The 23,955-nt window shown below is 42.2% G+C and overlaps 1 protein-coding gene across 2 annotated transcripts; it reads right to left on the bottom strand.

Annotated features, from left to right (window-relative positions):
- Positions 1 to 8,594: 8,594 nt before the first annotated feature.
- Positions 8,595 to 22,247, bottom strand: TRMT10A (tRNA methyltransferase 10A). 2 transcript variants are annotated; one of them, XM_080915801.1, is made up of 8 exons: positions 22,123 to 22,247; positions 18,599 to 18,802; positions 17,642 to 17,804; positions 16,636 to 16,707; positions 15,658 to 15,732; positions 13,915 to 14,064; positions 11,829 to 11,934; positions 8,595 to 10,033 (listed from the first exon to the last, which is right to left on the bottom strand). In XM_080915801.1, the coding sequence occupies exons 2-8, from the start codon at positions 18,781 to 18,783 to the stop codon at positions 9,777 to 9,779; spliced, it is 1,008 nt and encodes a 335-aa protein (XP_080771927.1). In that variant the 5' UTR covers positions 18,784 to 18,802; positions 22,123 to 22,247; the 3' UTR covers positions 8,595 to 9,776. The 2 variants fall into 2 exon arrangements, with proteins under 2 accessions (XP_080771927.1, XP_080771926.1); XM_080915800.1 differs by lacking the exon at positions 22,123 to 22,247 and adding an exon at positions 21,613 to 21,832.
- Between the last annotated feature and the right edge of the window lie 1,708 nt (positions 22,248 to 23,955).

The raw sequence follows: 23,955 nt of genomic DNA, 5'->3' as shown, positions 1-23,955 counted from the left end.
CTCTGGCCCCATGTCTTCACCCAGGTTGCCTACCCGGCTCATAAGAAGCAAGTCTAGGAAGACTAGCTTTTGCCCCTCTTTCCTCCCTGTATTGCCCCCCATTAGTCAATGTATAGGAAAAACCCAAGTCCCAAAATGACCCATCCATCAGAGATCAAAACTCAGGGAGACAAAGGAGAGGACTCAAATGAGGAGGAAGACCTTCAGGATTGCCCTGTGGCTGTTTTAACTGATCTGGAAAAGGCAATCAATCAAATTAGGCAAGTTACTCCCCAATCCACACATCCTCCTCCTTTAACCTCCCCACCACCACCAACCCATGAGCCCTTGCTGGTTCCAGACAACAAAGACCAGGAACCCTCACTGAATACTGAGAACAAAAATTCCAGGAAGTCACAAACAACAAGAGTCCTCACTTGAGCCCTCCTCTCAGCCACATTACCACCATTAATGATGCCATCCCCTTCAGCCATTGAACAACTCTGCAGTCTCAGGGGTAGCATTTAGTCTAGGCTTCCCCCCTACAGTTACCTGGCCATAGCCAGGTATGCCTGACTCACTATAAAAGGAGCTGCTTGCCCCCTCCACTTTCTTGCTCTTTTGCCTTCCTGCTCTCTCTCTCTGTTCTCTGGCCCCTTCCCATTCTCTCTCCATTAGTGCCCCCCACCTCAGCTCATGGCTGACCTCTACTTCTCCTCTCCTTCCCCCCCTCCCCGTCTCTACTACCAGCTCAACTCCCCTTCTCATGCCCTTTTAAACTCTATTCTATACTATACCATCGCGTGTCTGGTCCCTAAGAGAAAGGGATGCCTCAGCATGGGTCAACGGAGGCACCCCCTTCTCCCACACCTGACTACACCTCCACCAAACATTCCTTCTCTCCTTATTTTTTTATAAAACACAACATCAGGGACTCCGGGAACAACTATCCCCAGCCAACCCAACAACAACAGCAGCCACCCCAGCCACAATGGCAGCAGCCTCAGCAACAATGGTCTGGCACTTGATGCCTCCACCTGTAGAAACTTTTCCCTTTTCCAAGTAACAAGGCAAAGGCCACTGGCTTGGTAGCCCCTCCCAGTAACAGAACTAAATGAATTGTGTCAAGCCATCGGTGAGGACAGACTCCATGGCCCCTGGACAAAGTCCATTTTACAAAGCCTCAGGAATAATAATCTCCTGGACCCCCAGGACCAGAACTAGAAAGAACTTTTCATACAACGGGAAGCCCTGTTTAGAGATGAATGCCAGATGCAAGATAGAAAAACAAAAATCTCCCCAAAAAACTAGGGCCACAACCAAAAGGGCAAGACCTTCCCATTCAGTTAATAACTTGGAATTATGACCAACTCTTTAGTCAGGGTAACTTCTCCATATGAGTTCCACAGACTGTACTCTACACTGTCTGCTTTGAACAGATCCCTTTAGGAGTGCTCCAGGTCTGGGACTGTCTAAGCCCCTTGTCCACCAGACCTGGAGATGCCTCCTCATTAACTTTGCTAAAACAAAATATACTGAAACCCTCCCAAGTTTTATACTAAGAGTACAAGTCAGCTTAGACAGAAAAATAACAGATCCTACAGCCAAGGTGATGGATGCTTTTAAACATTCTTGTCTGGGAAGAAATGACCCAGAACACAGACAGGCATGTCAGGGGCTAAAGAATGAATATTATGATATATGGATTGCGGTGACCCATGACATTGGGATGTCCTCCTACCAGGTTTCTTCTCTTTCCCAAGCCTTTGCAGCCACAACATGGTCCAATTCAAAGTGTGTTAAATGTGAGAAATCCAGACACCAGAAATGAGACTCCCCCCAGAATTATCCAACTGCCCTTAAAATGCCTAAATTTGGTCCCAGTGCAGGAAGGGTTTCCACTGGAAAAATGACTGAAATTTAAGTATGGTCAACACAGAAAACCCCTTCCACCTTTAAACTCTTCACAGGGCAACCCTCAATCTCATCAGTAAGAGAGGAAGACCCACAATTACACTTAGTCACAACCATTTTAGAGAAATCTCATCTTAAACTTTCAATAAAAATAGAAAATAGACATTATTAATGCCTAATGGAGCAGATAAGACCATCCTAACACATGCTGACGTCTCTTCACATTGGGTCCTCTTCACCAGGACCTCAAGTAATGGGAGTCAATGGTCTCTTCTGAGCATTCAAAAAGTATTGCTTCTTTTTAATACTCCATGAACAAGACTGTAAGCATTTCATGTGCTCTGTACCCAAAATCAATAACTCAGGACCAGCTGACAGGTTTGAAAGGACTGTACTCACCAAGGCATGGTTAACAGCCCTATTGTTTGCCAGGAGACTGTAGCCCATGCATTAAAACCCCCTATTGCATCAATTCTCCATATATTGACTTGTTATATAGTCTCCTGTTACAGACTTCCCCAGCCCACTAGTTCTAAATATACTCCAAAGCTTCTTGACCAACATTAATAGGTAAAGAACTTGGCTCCTCATACCCACCAGCTGATCGCAGCCTTTATTTGACCTACTTAAAGGTGACAAGAACCCCTACTCTCTTTGATCTCTGATGCCAGCTCCACTAATAACTGCATTTGAAATGCCTCCTTGGCTTGCTATGACCCACAGTAGCCAGTCCAAGTCCTTACATTCAATGCTTCCTCCAGTAGTTGGAGCCAGGAGGCTGTAGCCCATGCTACAGGGGATCCTAGAATGGTGCTATAAGCCAGTGCTATACACACCTTGATTACTAACTGAGGTCGATGTTCTCTATCCACCATGGTAGGGACAGGAAAGGAGTGCGCATTACAAATCCTAAGTAAAGAGCTTAATATGGTTGTTTTACCCTTACCTCTCCCAGATATCCAATGGCTTCCAAGAAACCATGTTTCCTTTGCTAATAGCCTCAGCTTACCAGAACAAATAGCCAGCCACTCTCCAAAAGATAAGTTGCTGGCAACCATGCCGCTCTCTAGGTGGTGCCCCCCCAACCCCCGCTTTGTTCTCCTGATTCTCTATCCTACATGCTCCCAGGGTTTCACTGCCAGGGGCCTGAGTTGGCTTATAGGTTCCGGTGAGGTGGGGCAGAGCATTGGAGGAAGGGCACAGACGATGATCTGTAACTTTGTAACTATTATTTTGTGCTATAAGCACTAGTTTCTTACTATTCTGTGGATAAATGCTGCTGGTTTCTGGTAATAAACTCCTGCTGGCAACAGCAGGGGATTAAGAAGAAAAGAAAAAGTTTAATTTTCTCTCTGGCTCGAGGACCTCTTACTGGCCAGGCAATAGGCTTGGGACTCATTAACTGTGCCTGGATCAGAGAGAAAAGAAAAGAGAAAGGAGGAATGAAAGAAGTAAAAGAAAATTCACACACTTAGAAAGCACTCATTGTGCATGAAGCTAAAGAAAGCTGCATCTTCATTTATTTTTTGGTTCTTATACTTGTTTACCGCAAAAATCCTTGTCAGAAATTGATAAAGATGTACAGAAAAAGGTTTACATCTTCCTATTTCAGACTAGTATCTGACTAAATATTACTAGCACTGTAAGTTCATTTTAAGTTTAAAGCAATAATTTTTATGAGTTAGCCTGGTTTTGTCAAGAGACAAATCATCTGCCTTGAGTCTCAATAGTTTTGAAGTTTTGTATAGATACACTAGTCAGTATTTTATTTTCTGTCCTTGTACCTACAACATTGTCCATTCACAGTTTATGACCGTCAGATAATGGTCTCACATTTAACCGAAGGAATGTTTTCCCTGATCATAAATTTGTCCCAAGTCTGCTTTCTTATCCTGCTGCATTTAGCCCATTATATGTGAAGGCTTACAGAACTCTAACTGCAGCTTTCACTTTACAGAGGTCATGGAATTACTTGTATAAATTCAGGAATTCTATAAAATCATCAGGAATTACGAAATCATCAATTCATCTACGCAGCATTACTATAGGAAAGTACATTTTCATATTGATTCTGCAGGAAATCTGCCCACTAGGGTGGGCCAATGCCCAGGAATCATTAGGCTATGTCGTAGTGACATTAAAGGCTTATCAGCAGCAAGAAGTAATCCTGAGACGAAGTCTCTAAAGACCTTGCGTTCTTAGAGCTCACCCATCTAAGGCCATGTGAAATGGTGGTGCACCATCTCCAGAAAACTCACTTGCATGTCTTCAGCCTTCTGACACTTCAGATGGGTGGTGACAAGGAGTTACCTATGTGATATTACAGAGGAGATGGTGACACTGAATCCGGTCTCTTCCTCCTGACAGATCTCCCTAGTTCAAGGAACGGTATGCTATCTTTCTGGTTCTAACATACGCCAGAGAATCACTTAACCTATATTCAGACAGCATTTATCTGGTTAGCCTGCTCCCTTGGCTAGCCAGCTCCTAGGTCAAGCTTGATGGTGGCCCTATTTCCCTTCTGTGAGTAAAAATTTCAAATATAACCAAGCAAGAACATGTCCCATCTTTGTCAGTCATATAAGGTCACACTTACCCCTCCCTGCGCCCCTCCCTAGTGAGAACATCATATCTGATAGGTTGCCACAACTGGGGCCTTCACTATGCTGCCCCTCACTGGTAAAGAACTCCATTAAAGGATCCATATGAACTTGAACAGGTTACCTCTTATATTCCCCAATACCCCACCACAATCTTAAACACCTTAACATATTCTTAAAACTTACTTCTCTAGTGCCTCCCTAATTCACACCCTTGCTATACAACAATTGGGCACTAACCCCAGAAGCCTTAAGGCCAACCACCTTTGGCAAATAGATGTTATCACCTTTTCTGTCGTGGGGGTCCCTTTTCAGACCAAAACTGATAATGGTCCACCCTTCAGGACCCTCCTGTTTAAAATGGTCTAGCTTGGAAAATCGCTCATCACAATGGTATCCTTTGCAACCCCCAGGGCCAGGCCACTATTGAAAGAACACATCAAACACTTAAAAAACAAGCACAAGGTTCCCTGTCACTGAGCATTCAGCAACCAGATCACTTGGATGGACCTGCCCCCGACCCCTTCAGTCGTTTTTACCACGTTAAACACCAATGCCTTGCCTAGCCCCAGTTTTCCTAATACAGAGTTTTGGAGATTTTATGCCAGGGAAACATGTGAGGGGAGGAATCAGATAACTGGGGACCAAAGACTGCCCGTTGGTGGGATGCCAACAACCCCTAGAGATGTAGTGTACCCAAATGCCAGTGTGTGGGTGTGTGCTACTGAATACGCTTGCTTTCCTCTCCTCAGATAGACCCCTCGTGCCTCCAGGGTGTTGATGCCTATGGAGGCTGTTCCGGCGGCTCTTGCAGGATAGAGCATGGGTTCACTGAGGATCAGCTGGTGTAATGGCAGGACACAGTAGACCCCTCTATTCAGTGGACAATGACAGACCCACGGCACAGTCCCCGGCAAGGTAGTAGACAGGTTTTATACAGGTGAGATTGCTAGAGCCTCTGCTGCTGACTTCCACAACTCTCAACAGCTCATGCCTGAAGCTAAGCCCGTGCTGACTCGACACACTGCTCTACAGGGAAAACGGGGGGACGAATAAAACCACCGTCCTGAAGTTGACACATCCATTTTGCTGTGGACCTCCTCACCGGTTTCTCCCCCATCTCTCGCACCTGCCACCTACTTGCTGTGGTGCCCATGAATATTTTGATGGTAACTCCGGCCCAGAGAAATGGTAACCAGGCCTTCGTGACATTCCTGTTCTTCACCAAATTTCTATCATAACCCTTTGCATTTCTCCTAGGCCCGTGATGACAGACCGCCAGTGTGCTGCCACTCAAACTGTTAACTGGAATAACCCGTGCACACCCCCTTTCTTTCTTTGGTGTGAAGGAAAAATAAATCCCTGTATAGATAAACCCTGGCAGGATTTTGCACGCATTATCTTTCCACAGCCCTACCTCTAGGAAGAGGCTTCTATTACAAACCAAAAGGAGTCGGGAAATATTTATCCTTTTGCTAGAAGGACTGGGACTCGACATCTCCTTGGATCTGTTGGGGCCACAGCAACTGCCATTGTCAAGGACACACTACCTGGCAAGAGACTTTGAAGACAAGCTCTGCCAGGTGATGGCATTTACAGCTGACAGCCCTGAGTCCCTCCAAGGACAGAGGAACTCTTGCAGGGTCGTGCTCCAAAACCAGAGAGGTCTTGATAGCCGCTGAACATGGGGGAACTATGTAATGGGGGGAAGGATGTTGTTTCTTTGTTAATGAATGAAACCTGGTAGAGCAGACTATAAAAACCCTTAGGAGCCTACATAATGCTCTCCTGGTCTGATATCCACCCCCAGAACCTCTCTGTCCTGGTCCCACCAAGGCTTCCCAGAGTTCCCAGCCTGACCCCCTACATCCTCTACCCGAGCAATCTCTTGGTGAGATTACCAGTTCAGTTTCCTTTCTCCCAAATAAGAACTTGTTCAGCAAGCACCTGGAATTCTTGAAATGCCTATCCATGCACAGTCATTCCTAGTACCTTAAGCACTGGACACTGAATGATACATACCCACCCTGGGAATCCCTTCCCCTCCCCTTCCCCCAAAACGATATAGACCTGAAATTGAACAGCCTCACTGAAGCTGATCTGGGAAGTCAGTCATCCCATTGTACTTAAAGGTCATACAAACTGTCCTTCGACTGTTTTCTTTGTGCTTGTGGGCCACTGGCCAACAGCTCCTGGGAGAAGGGACAACCACACCTTGGATATTAGTCCTATTCTGCCTTTGTGAGACAGGGTCTCTTTGCTTACTTTCTGCTCTGTGTGCCAGGCTAGCTGCCCTGCAAATTCCTGGGGACTGTTTCCATCTCCCATCTCCAAGCAGCACTAGGATTACAGGTGCTCACACGAATGTGTCTTGCTTTTCATGGGAGGCCTGAGGATTGTAATACTTAGCCACAATCAAAGAACCTGCCTTTACAGTTTAAGCTTTAGTTTTCCTTGGCAGTCCAATATAGCCACTTTTTAGAATTGTTCCAGAGATGGAAAAGAAACTCAATTTTGTTTTTATTTTCAACATATGGATCTTGATCTAGATAGGCCTGTTATTAATTATACTGTTTCTATTTCCTGTATATTGCCTTCTAGGCACTTGCACTGTCCTAAAGTTGTCTCTCAATCTGTGCAGCGATACAGAGCAGCTCTGGCCGTTGTCTCTGCAGCCTCCCTCTTTCCCATGCTTACTTCTGTGTACTGCTAGGTCCCAACGGTTAGGTCTTTGTTATCAGCCTGGTATACCCTTTTTCTTATTTTTAAGTTTCATTATTACTATTTAAAAAGTGGACATATTAACATTTTTATCTAGTCATTAACATGTAAGAATATTAATATTTAATAAGGTTTTGAGCTTGCATGATTGTTTTATGTTAGCATTGTTTTAATAAAGGCTTCACTAAGTGATATGTATTTATGTATGTATGTATTTATTTATTTATTTGCCCCTGTTCTGGCAGAAAGCAGATTTTTAAAATCTTATTAAGGCTTGTACTCCAGAGGAACAAAAAGTCTGAGGCAGGTTTACTGCTATTCTAGAGCAGAGAGGCCAAAGGAGAAGAGAATCAGGGAGAGAAAGAAAGGCACGAGAGCAGCCGTCACCATGCTGCTGACAGGAGACATGTGTAAGTCACTCTTTAAGAAAGGACACGGAGTTCTAGCATCCCAGCTTCACAATGGAGACATACAAGTACCAAGGCTTAAGCCTCATCTAACTCCCTCGTCTCCCAGCAACAGTCCTGGCTCCTGAAGCTGCCATCAACTTCTTCATGTATATCAAGCTCATGTCTTCTCAGAGAGCTAGGGAAGAGGGACAAGAATCTCCGTGAGCTCACTCACTGACTACTTTAGGCCTCTGCTGCCATTAATTCAAATCATTGCTACCTATTCTTTTCTCCTTTTTGTTTCATCTGTGGCTATACAGAAAGAAAAAAACGTTGAGAGAAAAGAATACATCTTCTGAGCCAGAGGAGGCATAGTCCTACCAGGTTTGATTCTGGACTTGCAGCCTCTGAAACTGTAGAAAAGAAGTTGTGGTATTTTTAGCCCACTAGGTTTGTGGTAATTCCTCATAGCACACACAGGAAATCAATAGAGCTTTTGCAACTGATGAAAATTGACTATGTGCTACTTGAAATAATTTTCTTCACTTTTATAATTAAGGTGGGTCCTGAGTCCATATACAATAATATGTATTAGTTAGACCCTGACAGGAAGTCACTAAGGAAGGAAGGGTGTGTTTGGTTTAGAGCTCTATAGGAGGCATAGAGTCCGTCGTGGCTGGGAAGGCAGGGCAGCAGGACCATCAGGTTGGCTGGCTGTGAGGAACCAGTGATCACAGTTGCCTGCATAAAGGGAAGATAGCACAAGACACAGGACTGGCTGTAGACCTGAAAAGCCACCCTAAGTGGCAGGCTTCCTGCAGCACAGCTTCCCTTTTGAAAGGTCCCAGAACCTCCACAACAGAGCCATTAGTGGAAACCAAGTATCCAAACACATGGGCACATGGGGACATCTCACCAAATTTGAATCTTAGGAAAGTACAGTAACAACACAAACTTTATTCATGTAGAACTATACTGTGACTGTTTACATACTTCATGTATAGACTTTGAAAGAGCTAGCTACTAAAGGTAATTAAGAATAAAGCAACAAAAACAGGCAGTGAACATCAACACCAAATCTAACAAGTTTCCACCTAAGTGTGATGGTAACACAGCACATACGTTATATAATAGAGAAAAGACCAGAACTGATTCTGTCACAATTCAGTGGAAGCTCCTGGAACTCCACTGCACCGTGTAAGGGGCATGTACTCTAAACATACTTCTCTGCACTCACTGTGCAGAAGCCTAACACGTCCCTCTGCCCTGTCTTCACCAGTTTCCAAACCACTGTTTAATTTCCATTTAATGAATTCAGATTAGTGAATTCAACACAACCATTCCACAAACAATACATATCAGTCCTGCCATTGTGGATTAAGGCATGAAAGCTAAATGTGATATGGACAGATGTAAACATCACATGCACATTTTCCTACATGCATGTTATTTACAGAAACACTTTTATATTTGTTGGAATACCATAGTAGGTCACAGATGTATAATATTCACATCAAAAGCTGACATTATAGAAATATATGCTAACTATGTGGAAAATAAATAGAAATAGCCTTTTTGTTTTGTTTTAAACTGAGGTAAAGACAAACTGATCCTTCAAACATAACCTTATAAAAGAATCTATCCAGCAAACCTTGCGTTATTGAATTGTGTAACTGAATAAGTTAGTGTCATTACGGGAGTTAAGATTATTCTTGTGACTATTTCAGAAACATAAGACAGTATCACAAGGGAGGCACAAGAACAGACTCCACTGTCCAAAAGGAACGAGTTCTCGAGCCCAGCAAACAACTGGTAATCCTCCTAAAATTAATTTACTTCTTAGAACTTAACACAGAAGCTACAGAAAAGGGCAGCTTCCCAATTTCAATGTCCTAGAAGACTCACAGGATAGTTATGAACATCTGCTCCAACAAACGACATCAGACTAAAAAGACACAGGTAGGAACAAGAAAGAACAAGCTCAAGGGTCAGAAGGCACGTCCTGAAGGATACGCTCCAGTGAGTGACGGATGAAGGCAGACTGGATGTGAGGCTTAAAGCAAGTCTGAAGTCACTCCTTTAAGTCTTCTTACACAAAACCAAACACTTTCTCGCAGTCTGAGCATTCTGCGAAGCACCGCACTGTCTGGTTTCTCTTAAGAGAACAGGGAGGTTACTGTGGGACAGGGCTCACTGCAGAGACCGGGCTACTCTGCTGGCCCTGCTCCTCTGTCTGTGGTGAGTCAGGATCATTCCTGCCATGCTCTCCCTCGCTGGCACTGTCCCATCCTCCTGGCAGGGACTGGTGGTCCTGGGGAGAGCTTTTGCAGGCCTTGTGTGCAGGAACAGCTCCTTTCCTTTGGGGTAAGATTGTAAAAAATGCCTCTTGCCAGTCTCTTGTTTCCAAGAACTCCAGGATAATTTCAAACACTGCAACAAGGACAAATGCAGATGCTTCTTAGTCAAGGTCACCACGATGCTGCACACTGTCTTGTAATGTAACCCTGTGCTGAGTGCTGATGTGTCCTAATTACTGCCAAGTTCTTACCTTCCTCCTCTCGGCTGTCAGGGATGAAGTACCCATGGCTCTCTAGCCCTCTGTCCTTTCCAGCTTTTCCTCAGTCAGTTCTTAAGCCCCACAAACTTACTGGCTCGGGTGTGTGTTATAACAGAGAGGGGTTCCAGCATCTTCTGCATCTTTTATCTCTTATGCACTAGCTCACAACTAGAACACACATGGGTAACACTCAGCTCCAGTTCTTCTATCTTCACTACAAAGAGTCACTGTGAGAATCTTTGCCTGCTTTCTGCTCTTGCTTTCATAGTAGTAGGAAAACTAAACCAAACCAAACCAAACCAAACCAAACCAAACCAAACCAAACCAAAACAAAACAAAACAAAACAAAACAAACCAAACCAAACCCCCACTGCATCCCTGGGTTCAGCTCACTACAGAAGAGCTTCCTGGGTTATTTTGCAGAAACGAAATTTCCACTAGGTATCAAAGGTTTTAGAAGAAAATTGTTCTTTGAATGATTAATTTCATTTCTCTAACTCCATATAGCCTGCTATATAAAAGTATTTAGGATTATATAAGTTATTGTGTACTGAATAAAATTTTTCCTTAATTAAAGGAGCTAGAGAGATGGCTCAGTGGTTAAGAGGACTGGGGCTCAGTTCCTAATATCCACATGGTTGCTTACAACTGCCTTTAACTCCAGTTCCAGATATCTAATTTCCTCTTCTGGCCTCCACAGGCACCAAACATGCACCAGGTGCACCTACATACAAGCAGGCAAAACACTCATGCACAAAAAGTAAAAATAAATGAATCTAAGGGAAAAAAAAGCTCAATGGCTTGGTGGTATATATGTTTAATCCCAACATTTAGGAGGAAGGTAGAGGCAGGTGGATTTCTCTGTGTTCAAGAGAAATCTGGTCTACATACTGAAACCCTGTTTAAAAATGTTTTTTATTAATTTAAATAAATAATACTTTAGGCGATGAATTATATCTAAGCAGTGGCATATCACAATGTTACTCATGATAGCAGTTCATCATGAGATTCACAGAGAAAAACAAATTCTACCATTTGGGGCCATATTTAAGGCAAGCTTTATTAAATGCTAAATACTGACCAAGAGATGGGCTTTGGTCAGGACCACTCCCTGGAACTTCACAGCTGAGAATGCTGAAGGGCTTTATGAGAACAAACTATAGACCACCATCCTTTCCCATGAAGCTTTGTTATTTTCCAAGAACTACAATTCCCATTATTCCATGTTACTTAGTTCCTGGGCAGGTGGGGATTAGAGGTTAATTTGAAGCATTGCATAGCAAAAAATACAATGTAATTAAATCTATATTTTTATATTATAAAACAAATTAAAAATATTCAACAATGGGAGAATGATTAAATGATTATCTGTTTAGAGGACAGACAATCACATAGTCACTAAAAATCAATCCCATGGAAACTACAATGGAGTGAAAGGTAAGTACCCAGATCAGGGCTGGGCGGAAGCACATCCAGAAGCTAGTGACAAGGACAAGTACCTGTGAGTCACGGGTTAGGGCTGGTTGTCTTTATACTTGGCAAATTTTCAAAAATGTTTATTCACTTTTACGTCGAATAAACAAACACTTTTCTATTTGTCCAAATCTGAAAGGCACCGTCTCTTTCAGTGTCCACTTAGGTACACTTTAGGACACCTCAGCAGCTTACCATGGTTAACCGCCAGAACTTTTCGACTATTCATCTTCACAAAATCTGCAAGAGGGAGCTGTGCATGCTGAATTCCGTAACTGGATGCTTGTTTAAATGTGAGTCCCTGAAAAGAAAGACACTGTGACTTAGGTGTTATACGGTCTAGGGAAATGTAGCTCTTTTTCAGACAGGACTTCAGTGCAGAAAACATTATCCAAATAGCCTGTGTTTAAGACCTGACAGTAAGAACGTCTACAGCCTTTGTTTAACCACCTCATTTTGTAGGGGTGAAAAGAAGACGTTCTCAGCAGGTAGGAAGCTTCTCAGTGGCAGAACAAGGAAATCCTGGGATCTGCTCTCTGATTATTCTTTCTTGTCCCCTACCCCATTTCTCTCAGTGAAACTCTATCTGAACTCGGAGAGAAGCACCATCATTCTTTCTGTGAGAATGAAATATGCCGGTGTTCTAGGTCACACTGGATAACTGATGGAGGACAGAGTGACACCATTACAAGCTGGGTTTAGGCTCCTCTGAGGCATGGGGATCAGCCTCTCAAGGACCGAACTCGACCAGCAAAGCAGAAGTGCTTTGTCTCTAACATAAATGGCACTGTTAGCAAGTCAATTTCCAAATCCCAGAACCTCTTATCTGACCTAGGGGTTGTCAGAAGGAGCCATTACCTAAGCAGTTCTCAGTCACAGGAGACTTCCTGGTTTTCCAGGTGAGTCCCCAGACTGCTATGTAAGTGCTCGAAACCCTTCAATGAACAACACCATAAACTCTCAGAGGACAATCACTGACTAGTTACAAAAGGTTACTTCAAAGCCTAGGTGCTATTACTCAGAATTCATGCCAGATACAATGGCTCTACTAAAATTCTGCTACAGAAGATTCTTAAAGGAAATTCAGCTTCAATTATACACCAGACAAAAATATTTCAATGATATAAAACCGAGTGAACAGTGTTTCAAGTTTTCTTACATTTTATTTTTTTCTTTCTACCAACTGTTAGATAAGGATTTTATATTTTCTCAGACTTAAAATGTGTGAAATCTATCACATACAAAAAGACTGTCCAAGAAGTATAAGCTGAATTTCTCAACAAGTACTTAGCCTATGTACTAAGGCAAAAAATTAGAGAAGCCAGGGGCTTTTGGAATAAAAATGCTTTATCAGAAAGGCAGACACAACTCGAGCAGAGCATCTGTTTGTGCACGTATTATAAATTAGAATTTCCTACTGACAACAGAAAGGCTAATGACCATTCTGACGAGGCCCCTGGGTTATTCTAGAGTTGCTTATTCAATGAATGCCTAGCCACACAAGACAACTGAAAATTAAAAAAAACAAAAATCCAGTTTATCAGCCATGTGCCACCTAGGAGCTCCACAGCCATGTAGTCACCACGGGACAGGCAGATGTGATCATCTGTGACAAGGGAGAAATTCTACGTACACACTACTGCTGAGTATATAATTACTTCATACTCTGTGCTGACAGTATTTCTTCACCTAGAAAAATTACCTTTTGGAAAATTGGGATGAATTGAGCATGCTGCAAAGTACATAATAATGTTCTCTTTCGATAGTAACTTTTTATCTATAAAAACATGAGGTGAGAAAAAATGATTTGAGGAACTGTATATTTAAAACTCGCACAGAGCTGGGGACATGAATCGGTAGTCAGCACACTACTCTTCCAGAGGAGCTGACATTATTTCCCGACCTTCAAGGACCTCACACAAGCACACAGAGCAGATCTACATGCAGGCAAAGCACTCATGCACATAAAAACTGTTTTAAAGTGAGCATAAACTCGATGGCTTAGGGATTCGTCAGCATCAGCTTCCAGCAGCTCCCTGGTCATTCCTAAAAATCTCCTTCACCACCTGCCACAGTTGACTTTAGGCATAATCTCTTTGTTCCTCAGATCCTGCAACTGCAAAAGGTAGACAATCACTGCAGCGACCTCCCTGCAGTGGGTCAGGTAAGTTAAGGTTAAGCCCTTTGCTTAGCTCAGGTCACCACCACAGTCATGGGTGCTCACGAAAGACGGTTTACGATTAGGATTTGTCAGGTTTGAGGGAGGAGCAAAGCCCAGTACCTTGTGGTGGTTGTGGTCCACCAACCCGCCAATCACATAGGCCTTTGACTCATCTAAGTCCTTCAGCACGTTAGGTGAGTCCGACGTCAGATAAACCAGGTCCTCTTTTTTTATGAGTTCACTATAGTGCTCGGATTTGATGTGAATATCCTTCAACAACAAAAGGAGAGTGTATCATTAGTGGGCTGAAGTGATGTCTCTTTTCTCAAACTAAACCTGTCCACAAACACCCGATAGCAAGCTTGAGAGGCCGTTGTTAGAACCGCATGTAAACCCATAGCCAACCCCCACCTCATCTCAGTCCTTGAAATATTCCACCATCCTCCGTCCCTTGGCTGCCGAGTCTCTGAAACCTCACTGTATCATCCACCTTTCTTGAGGGCCAACCCCAGCTCCTCAACTTCGGAGCTCCTTCCTCAATATGGCACCAGCCTACCCTTCTCACCATCTCCATCCCCAGAGTAAAGGCAAAAATGCATTTTCCTGCCTTCTGGATCACACTATTTTCCAGACAAGGAATGTCTTTTCCAATTATGTCTCCCATGTGACATCAAAAGGAAACTACGTCATTTTAATTAATAGAATGTGTCTGTTTCTACAAGGAAACACATCTGAAAGCTCTTTGCCAAAACTGTCAGTTCAGAGACACAAGACACAGTTAGAGCTGTAAAACTTTTCAAGTAACATTCACTGCCTGAATGATAACTCTCCAGGCTCTGATTGTTTGATAATAATTTTAAACAAAACCAAATGACGTTGACACTTAGATTATATGCTGCTGATTAATACAATTACTTTTCTGAAAAAGAATAGGCTATAAATCTGACTCTTATACTTAAGACAACCTCAAGAAGAAAGTAGCTAGAAGCTATTGAATCTGTCTGTCTCTGAAAACTAAGGATATAAATAAGCTTGGAAAGGACTCGAACTGTAACGTACAATTGCCTAACATATTCATTACTTCTTAGAAAGAGGCACGAATCTAAAGACTTGCTAAGGATACTTTTCTTGCAAATGTTTGCACATGGGCTCTTAATATCTGCAGTTATTACATTAGCAGGTGCTAGTGGGGAAAGCCGGGCACCGTGGGAACTGAAAACAAACAGTAAACAATGTTGTACAGGCATAACACAGCAATCCACAAAGCACAAGAGTCCTGAGCCAACCTGGCCACATCTGCACAAAGCCAAGATGTCAACATCTATATGTAGCCAAGATGGCATATTGACCACATATTTACATATACCCAGCGCAGGGAAATTAATCACAAATACATTTTAAATCTGCTAGAAGTTGAACTAGATATATATATAAATGATCTTCAGTGTATTTTAACATAATATGCCCAGGACACATCCCCACCCCTTCTAAGTCAGCATATGTGACATCTACAGCACATGTCAACTCACAACCCAGATTTTCACATCTCATGAGTGTACAACCACGCAGAGCTAAAGGTCACAGAATGGATTTAGAAGAAACAAAATGTAGACAAAGTTTCAAGTTTACAGTGAGTTTGATGCAAAAGATCTTCTCAAGGCTTTCAGATACTTCTCTTTTAAAGACATGGCTCTAAGAGAGCAGAGGAGACTATGAGAGGAAACACAGGAGCAGCCTCTCCTTTAGCTTGTGCCCTCGTAACTTTACATGTGGGTACAATGACACCCAACTCTGTCGTTACTGAGAACCTAGGTAAAGCAGAAGGGCCTTTAGGAGCTTAGAAGACCCTGGACTGTCTCCTACCTTCCAGTTGACCCATCCTGGGTCATTTTCATCCATGTTCTTCTTCAGTTGACCTCCATGGCTTGTCAAGTAAAACTGATACGTAGTTGGAAGGCAGAGAAAAACAAGAAATTTGGTGAGTTCGCTATTTTATCCCTTTACCACCAAGGAGACACAAAGTTTTCACTGAGGTGGAAAAAAAGGACTGTGATCAACCCTGAGCACCTGACACAGCAGGAGAAAGGCCGTGCTAAGGGGGGTCTCCTCAACCCACCAGCTCCAGCACCACCATGCCTATCCCGCCTCCTGGCTGGGCGCTATAATCTGTCTGCCACTGATGAGTATCCTGCAGACTCCCCATCTCATCAAGCTCATCTACCTCCCGGGAAAGGTGTTACTATCTCTGTTGTGCTTTGCTGCTTCCCCGGCATCTCCTTTATAGCTTAATCAAGGATGCTAAGGGCCTTGGAAGGAATTAAAAAAAAAAAAAAAAAAAGCAAAGAGCATCACTAAGGTAGGGTATAAAATTATATAAAAGCCCAGACCATGTTGCTCCCACTTGATTAACATCCACGGGGAGTTCCTGGCTCCTCACTTCACGAGGTACCGTTCACAGCAGTAGTCAAGTAGTGCCCACAACCGCTCTCTAACCGAGAAACGCTTCTCAGAACTGTCAGTGGCTCAAAAGGAAATGTGAAACAGACACACATCTAAGAAGTCCTGCTGTAAAAACAGGCAGTGGCAGCCCACTTCCCCTCTTTCTCCACTTCCACGGCTGGAACTAAAGCTGAGGAACTGCTGTGAAAATGTGCACACACCCTACAAAAAAGACACCCAACACTACACAGCGGTGTATGAGGCTGGTGAGGCACACTGTCTGGGAACGACACTCGTGTCCAACATATTCTTGTAGGAAAAGTCATCGAACAAGCATGAGACAGGAACCTGGGACTGTCAGGAGATGGGAGGAAGCAGAGGCTCCTGCAATCCTTCACACACCTGTACTGGGTGTGACGCTCGGCGGTTTTCTGCATAACATCGTTGAATCTGTTTATGAAGTTTCTTAATATCCTATAAAATAGTACAATTTAAAAAAGAGAGTTGTTAAAATCATCTAAGGCTATTCTATGGTATTACAGAAACAGTATAAGCAGAAGAAATGGTCAGGCAGGCAAAAAGTCTTTCTTTTGATTTTCCTAAACACTTACATTTGATTTTCCTAAACACTAACAAAATTGCTACATGTAAAAACAATGTTCTGTAATTCACCTGTCTTTTTAAAGTTTTTATCTATTCAAAATGCTAATAATGCTGGTTTAACGGACAACAACAACACACTTTATTTTAAAATCAAACTATTTCCAGACTTTACCTAAGGGTAAAATGCCAGGTTTAAAACAAATTGTGTGTGTGTGTGTGTGTGTGTGTGTGTGTGTGTGTGTGTGCATGCACGAGTACCTGAATATATGTACTGAATATATGAACATCATGTTCATATAGTGCCTGTGGAGGCCAGAAGAGGGGGTCAGATGCCCTGAAACTGGAGTTACAGATGGTTGTAAGTCACTGGGAACCAAACCTGGATCCTTTGCAAGACCAAGAAGTGCTCTTAACTGAGATCCATCTCTTCAGCCATGCTACAGATTTTTTTTTTTTAATTTGAGATAGGATCTCATTACGTAGTCCAAGCTTGCTTCAAATGTGCTATGTCCTAGGTTGGCCTAAAGCTCTGAGATCCATCTGACTCAGTCATGTAAGAGGTAGGATTACAGACACACGTTATCAAGCAACTCTACTAAGTTCTGCTATCTGATTGTGGGGTAAATGTCTGCTATGCATACATAAACATATCCATAAATATGCTTTATATATCAAAGCACTTAATTTACAAGTAAGGAAATTTGAAAAACTTACGATACAGTCTAGTATATGAACACTATCTGTAATATTACACAAGAAAACAAAAGTGACTTAACCTAGTTCACACACAGGGACCTCATGATACCTTTAACACCATCAAGTCATCAAAGTTGCAGTCGATGACCAGGCGGAGGCTGCTGCGAGCAACATGTCTTCGAATCCGTTTTCTGTCATTTCCATCTGAATTGGACTCCAGTTGACACTGTCGTTCTAATTTCTTTCTCTTGCGTTTTTCTTTCCGTTTTTCCCTAAAAAATGAGTATTTGTTATTTGTATATTTAGACATTCACAAAACTTCCAATTAAACAAAAAATTACATTTTAAAGCAGTCATGGTTGTATGACATCATCTCTTCTGTGGGAAAAAAGGGTCAGACTTTAGTAACTTTATTTACTCTATACAATAACTTCACACATGAAGAAAAGGACTTTGCAAAGCTAATATAGAGTTTTCTTCAATGAAAAACTGCATTATTCAATAGTTTCATTACTAGTATCATACAGAACTCAGAGAAACTTAAGATTTATAAAGAATTTATTGACAACTCATCCCCTAAACGATTTTTTAGTTCAATATCATAGGGAATACTAAAAAGAAAATTTTGCTAAATTTATTAAAGGAACAAAAATAAAAGCCCAAGCTTGTCTACTCTCTTATACGTTTTGGCATTAGACAATGGCTATAACAGAAATGTTTTCATGAACCCCTGTGTTAGGCACAACCATGTCAGGCCAAAGTTGACCTTCCTGCATTGTTGCTGTAGCCAGATCTAGGGCACAGGTACCAGCACCCTTGTCTGAGCTGTCCCAGCAGGACTGCCGCTACTCAGGCAGTGTTAGGTGAGAAAAGATGCCAAGTCTAAGTTTGTCAATATTGCAAAAATGAAGTAACAATTCCAAACACACGCGGTTTTAATTGCAACCTCTCGTTAGCTAACAACACACATAACCTTATTTTTTTATGACTTCAGTTTCAGGGTGGACAGTTTTTAACAGGAGCTGACCCGTTTCTCAGAAAAACGGTGCATGCTCTAAGTACGCACTTGCGCTGTTCCCGCTGCTCTTCCCATTGTTTCTGTTTCATCAGCTTCTTCAGTTGCCGTTTAGATATTGGCTCAGCCCCTGCATCCACTCTTGGCTTCTGTCTCTCCTCCTCACCGTCGCTCGCACCTGGCTTTCTTTCTACATTTGGAGGCTCAATGGATGCTGGCAACACTTCAGATGACATATTTGCTGTCTCTGAAAATCTGAAAAGCAAAAGTTTTTATATAAACTGACAACTTACAAAGTAAGATAACCCAAATGGCCAATTAGAGACCACTAGATGCTAAACTCTATCACTGATTAAAATACATATTTAGATAAATTCCGTTTATTAGCAAAGATTTTTAACTATCACTCGACATGAATTAAATACCATTCACTGGCAGTACTGGAAGGACTGAAGAAATAGTGTTTACATATACTATTTATATGTTTTCTCCAGAATATAAGTATGTTTTAGAGTTGTAAATGCACCAACACTGCCCTAGTTAGCTTCCACTGTCAAGGTGACATAGCCCAAGCCAGAGTTATGTGAGGAAGGCTCAACTGTGGAAGGGTAACAACACGGACATTGCCCAGATGGTCTGAGGCCATGTCTGGGAGGAGCCATCTTGATTGTTTATTAATGTGGGTCCTGCCATCCCTAGGTTGGTGTCCTGAGCCATATCAGAACGCTATGGAGTAAGCTGACATGCAGACTCCACTGGTGTCTGCTTTGGAAGCTGCCCTGACTTCCCTGGTGAGGAACTGTGATCTAGCAGCATGAGGCAGAGACACCTCCCTTTAACTTGCTTTGGCTAGTGTTTTATCACAACAGAGAACTGCTGGGGACACTTTTTGACCTAGCAATGTAGCTTCTTAGAAAACATCCCGTGAGCAAGTCAGAAATGTGCATTAAAATTTGCACCATAACTTAACATTTTTAACTGAAAAGTCAGAACTTGAGTATCAGCAAAAACGTGTAAACAAATTATGATTCTTTTATAATATAGGTTAGTTATGCATACTAAGCAGCCAGTGAAGACTGTATTTCCAAAATTACTTATTGATGACAGGCAACGGTTATATTTTACATCTAACAGTCAATGCAGATACTAATATCCCTACTATATTTATTAAAGCATATATACACTTTCTAACTTGAATGAGACAGACAAGTTTTCTTTCTCTAATAAATGTCACTGTATATCTGTAAACACTGTAGTTATGGCTAAAAACAAAATAAAAAACTGATTCTGCGAGCCGACTGCAAAATTCTTAGTGTTGACTGAAATAAATCTTCATTTAAATCCAACCACACACATCTTTCTCCATAACAGCTAGAACTCAACTTGCTGACTAGGGGAAGGCTGACTACACGGAAATGTTTTTTCTCTTTAATATGTTATTAATAACAAAGCTCACAAGTGTTTGCCTATTTGCCCCTGCCTCGGACAAAGCATAATCAACTACACAACGTATAGCCTTAAGAAACATTCTGAGATTCTTCTTCCTTACAGACTAGCTGGTTAATCTAAGCCAAACAAAAACAACTGCTCCTCACGATGCAGTAATGAGGACAGCACTTCTGCAGACTTTAAACGGGAGTTTTACAAAAGTGCAGTGTCACACCGAGGCTTAGCTGACTGAAGAGAGTTGTATCAAAGCTACTAACTCCTCCCGTCCCTAGTAATTCCTCTGAAACAAGGCATCCCAAAAAAAAACTAGCAGGGAGAACATACTCAAAATAGTTGGCTGATTAAAGTGATGAATGAAATTACGGCATTATGACTCAAACCCAGCTCCAACACCAACACTTCCCAGTAACCTAAAACCTTTCCAGTGGGGGAATTCGGAAACTGACAGATGGCTCTTGAGCCATTAAATAAAACTCGAAAATGCCATGGATCATAGATAAAACTATTCCCATTAAACATGCAGATCGAAAAGCAAAACTGAAATGAAAGCACTTTATGAAACAAGTTTTCAAGACAGCACAGTAGTTCTGTTCAAAATTCTGCAGCGTTGAGGCAGCTATACTGTGAGAATCACACAAGTCATGTTTACAGCTCTTACACCAGGGGGAGCCTTTGCCTTTCACATTGAAAAATGTCTCAAGTTAAATTTAACTTGACCTATCAGAGAACAGTAACATTTTTGAGCAGCCTATCATGAACTAGTCCTAACATTAATATATTTTATCAATTCTAGAAACACTGTGCTGGGTGAGTTTCCTAAGTTTTAAATTAAATAAGCTAGCTGTACTGAACAACACAAGAAATGTTTTGTTTTTATAAAATACATGAATGCAGATATAACACTAGCTGGCTGTCTTATGTTGGCCAGACTTTACCGGTCCGAAGATAGCTTCCGTTCCGAAGACTTGTCTACTATGTGTTAAATACAGTGTACGAATTTGATGCATTTATGTAAAATATGGCATTTTGAACACACTTGGTTTTAGTTTGGGTCATGACGTAATGCTCTATGGTAGCGAGTCTGGGGCTCCTCCCTGACCAGCCACATTTTCCTTCACTATTCCAAGTTTAACAAGCATTTAAGAACATTTACAGAAAGAGAGAACCTAAGTGTGAGACTTTACCATCATCTTTAAGGAAAAAAAACAAAAACAAAAACTGGACTGCGAATTCTTAGATATAGGTTATCAGATCGGAGTACACGACTCAAAAATGCCAAAGACAAAAACCAGGCGGTTATCAAACCGGCTAAAACAGCCCTCGTAGTTTTTAAGCTTTCTTTTCGGTAATTGCTAGAATCAACACATGCGGACATCAGTGTATTTTAATACTATTTTATTATTTATCTTTTAACACGTTGGTCAGTACCGCGGTAGCAATAACCCTTTGTTCAGTTAAAGTCCCTTTGGCCGGAATTCTGGCTTGGGAGAGTCTCGGGAGGGCTTTTTAAAAAATGTTAATAATTTTCCACCTCCGGACACACAGCCACATTTTAAACACAAAATATCCTAGTGACAAGCAGCAACTCGTCCATCTTAAACTTATCCTCAGCTCACCACGAGGCTGGGCCGCATCTGCAGCAACCGCCCCTCGGCTCCCTACATCCGACCGCCTGGCCCAGGGAAAAGAGGAAAGGCAGGGAACACGCCTCGCCTGCCCTCTAGGAACAACGCAGCATTGCGACAAGCCACCCTTAGACTCCACATTGCCCTTTCTGCCACACTTCCGGCAGGGCTCCCACGAACAACAGAAACCCAAAGCACCCGGCGCGACCACGGGGCACGAGCACGCGCAGACACAGGCCCGGCGCGCACGCCCCGAGAGGGCCACGCGCCCGCAAACGAACCGCCGCTGACCAATGACGCTAGGAGGCAGCACGTGAGAGACCGAGGGGGAAGGAAAATCGCGCCACCTGACGCCACTTCCTCCGCGAACCCGCAACTACTTCCCAGGCCCTTGCCCTCCGGAAGCCCCGATTGCGGCGGAGGATAGGGTAGTTCACGCTCCTTTGGCATCCGAAAGGATACCAAAGAGCAGGGGCGCGACAGCCGCAGTGCCATATTTACCAAGCCGCGAGGCCGATGGGGAACGCCGGGGTGCGGTCAGAAAGCCTTTCTGAAATGCTCTCGGCGCCACGCGTTAGTTGTCTTTCAGAAACTTCAACTCCCAGAGGCAGAGGCGGTGGTTGCACGCCTGGTTACGGTACTTACGGCTTACGTCATCGGACTGCGCTAACTTCAACCTAGAGAAAGGGGAGGGGCCTTTACGGGGCGGGGTCAGGAAACTGGGTTTTGCCCCGAATAGTGGCTACCGCGAGGTGTTTTGCCCTGTCAAGCATTTATTTCTACGTACAGGTATTTATTCATGTGTAAGCTCGGGTCTCGAGGCAAAGGTAGCCCCACTTAAAAAAAATTAAAGTGCGAAACAGAGGAAATGCTCTTATTTTTTTTTGTGTTGAGAGATCTAGTATTTCCCAAATTATTTCTAATTTATGTAGAAAAAAAAAGTTACCAATATCACATGATCTTTAATTAGTGAAAAAAATGTAAACTGAAATTTATAATAAAAATTATTGAGGTTGGGAATTTCAAAGTTTTTTATGTCTTTAGTAAAACATACTTTACACTCCATTCTTTGAGGTTTTCTACGCTACTTACTTTGCAAAACACTAGTGATATCTCATCGTTTGTAAATACTTGACCTTATATAATCTTTTTTTTTTTTTTTTTTTTTTTTTTTGCTAAATATAGACCAAGTCAACCGAGGGGGGAAAAAACGAAACAGTTGGGTAGTTTAGTCTTTTTGCTAGTGTTTTGTTTTAATTGGGCTTTTCTGATTCATGACTTTAGAATTTGAAGATGAAAAGACCCATAATGTAGAGTTTTTTCTTGCTTGACCTTTGAACATGTTACAGGCTCTTAAATGGGCTGAAAAGTCTCTTAATTTAGTGGGGGCAAAAGATCTTCCTTTCTGAATCTTTCCGTTTTTATTTGGGAAAAATATGTGATCCAGGATTCTGCTGCGGATCTCTCAACTCTAAGAGATTTCTGCTAACTGAACATTGGCAGTAAAAGCTGGATCCATTTATGATCTGTTAGTAGGGCATCTTTTTTCAGCGGCCTCCATATCAGGGCAGAGAGTAGCTGAGGAAGGATTAGTAATTGGAGCCCTTCACATGTAGGTCGTTAAATTCAGGCTGGCGCAGCGGTGACCAAATCTTTCAGCAGCTGTTCCATTGCCCCTATGGGATCTGTCTTATAAAAATGTTGCATTTTCTAAAAGCATCGCCTAGCATCCTTGATATTTTAATTTTTAAGTTATAAAAAAATCCTCAAATAATGTCACCAAACTTGACTTGGTTACTTAAGCTCATGGTTAGCCAAAGACGGAGCATTAAAAAGTTTAAAGTAAAGTCATGAGATGTGAGGAAGTTACTGATTTATAAAACTCAAAGCTTGTTTAGCACATTCAACATATTTGCCATTGTGTTTGACTTAGGGTTTTATGCAATGACTAAATGATTATCTCTGTCAAAGAAATAGGGGATCCAGAGTAGATACATACTTAGATACCTGTAGATATAAAGAAATGAATGTTTCCTGAGCATGCAGTCTCAGAGATTTTGTAATTTTACTCCCATCTTGGAAAGTAAATAGTTTTTTTTTTTTTTTTTTTAAAAAAAAAAGAATTTAAAAGCTGGGAACAGTGAAAAAGGAGCAAAACATGAAGGTTTTACACAGTGAAGAGTAATGGGTACAATAAGGAAGAACAGCTCTGAAGATGATTCTAATTTAAACGGCAGCAGAAACATAATTCTATTGGTAATAGGGTAATATAGAGAATACTAGGAGAAAATTGGATTTTAGGCAAACGTATAGGAAGCTTGGATTTGAATATAT

The sequence above is a fragment of the Micromys minutus genome, assembly GCF_963924665.1.
Source record: "Micromys minutus genome assembly, chromosome: 4".
NCBI lineage: Eukaryota > Metazoa > Chordata > Mammalia > Rodentia > Muridae > Micromys > Micromys minutus.
This window is presented reverse-complemented; position numbering and strand designations above follow the sequence as displayed.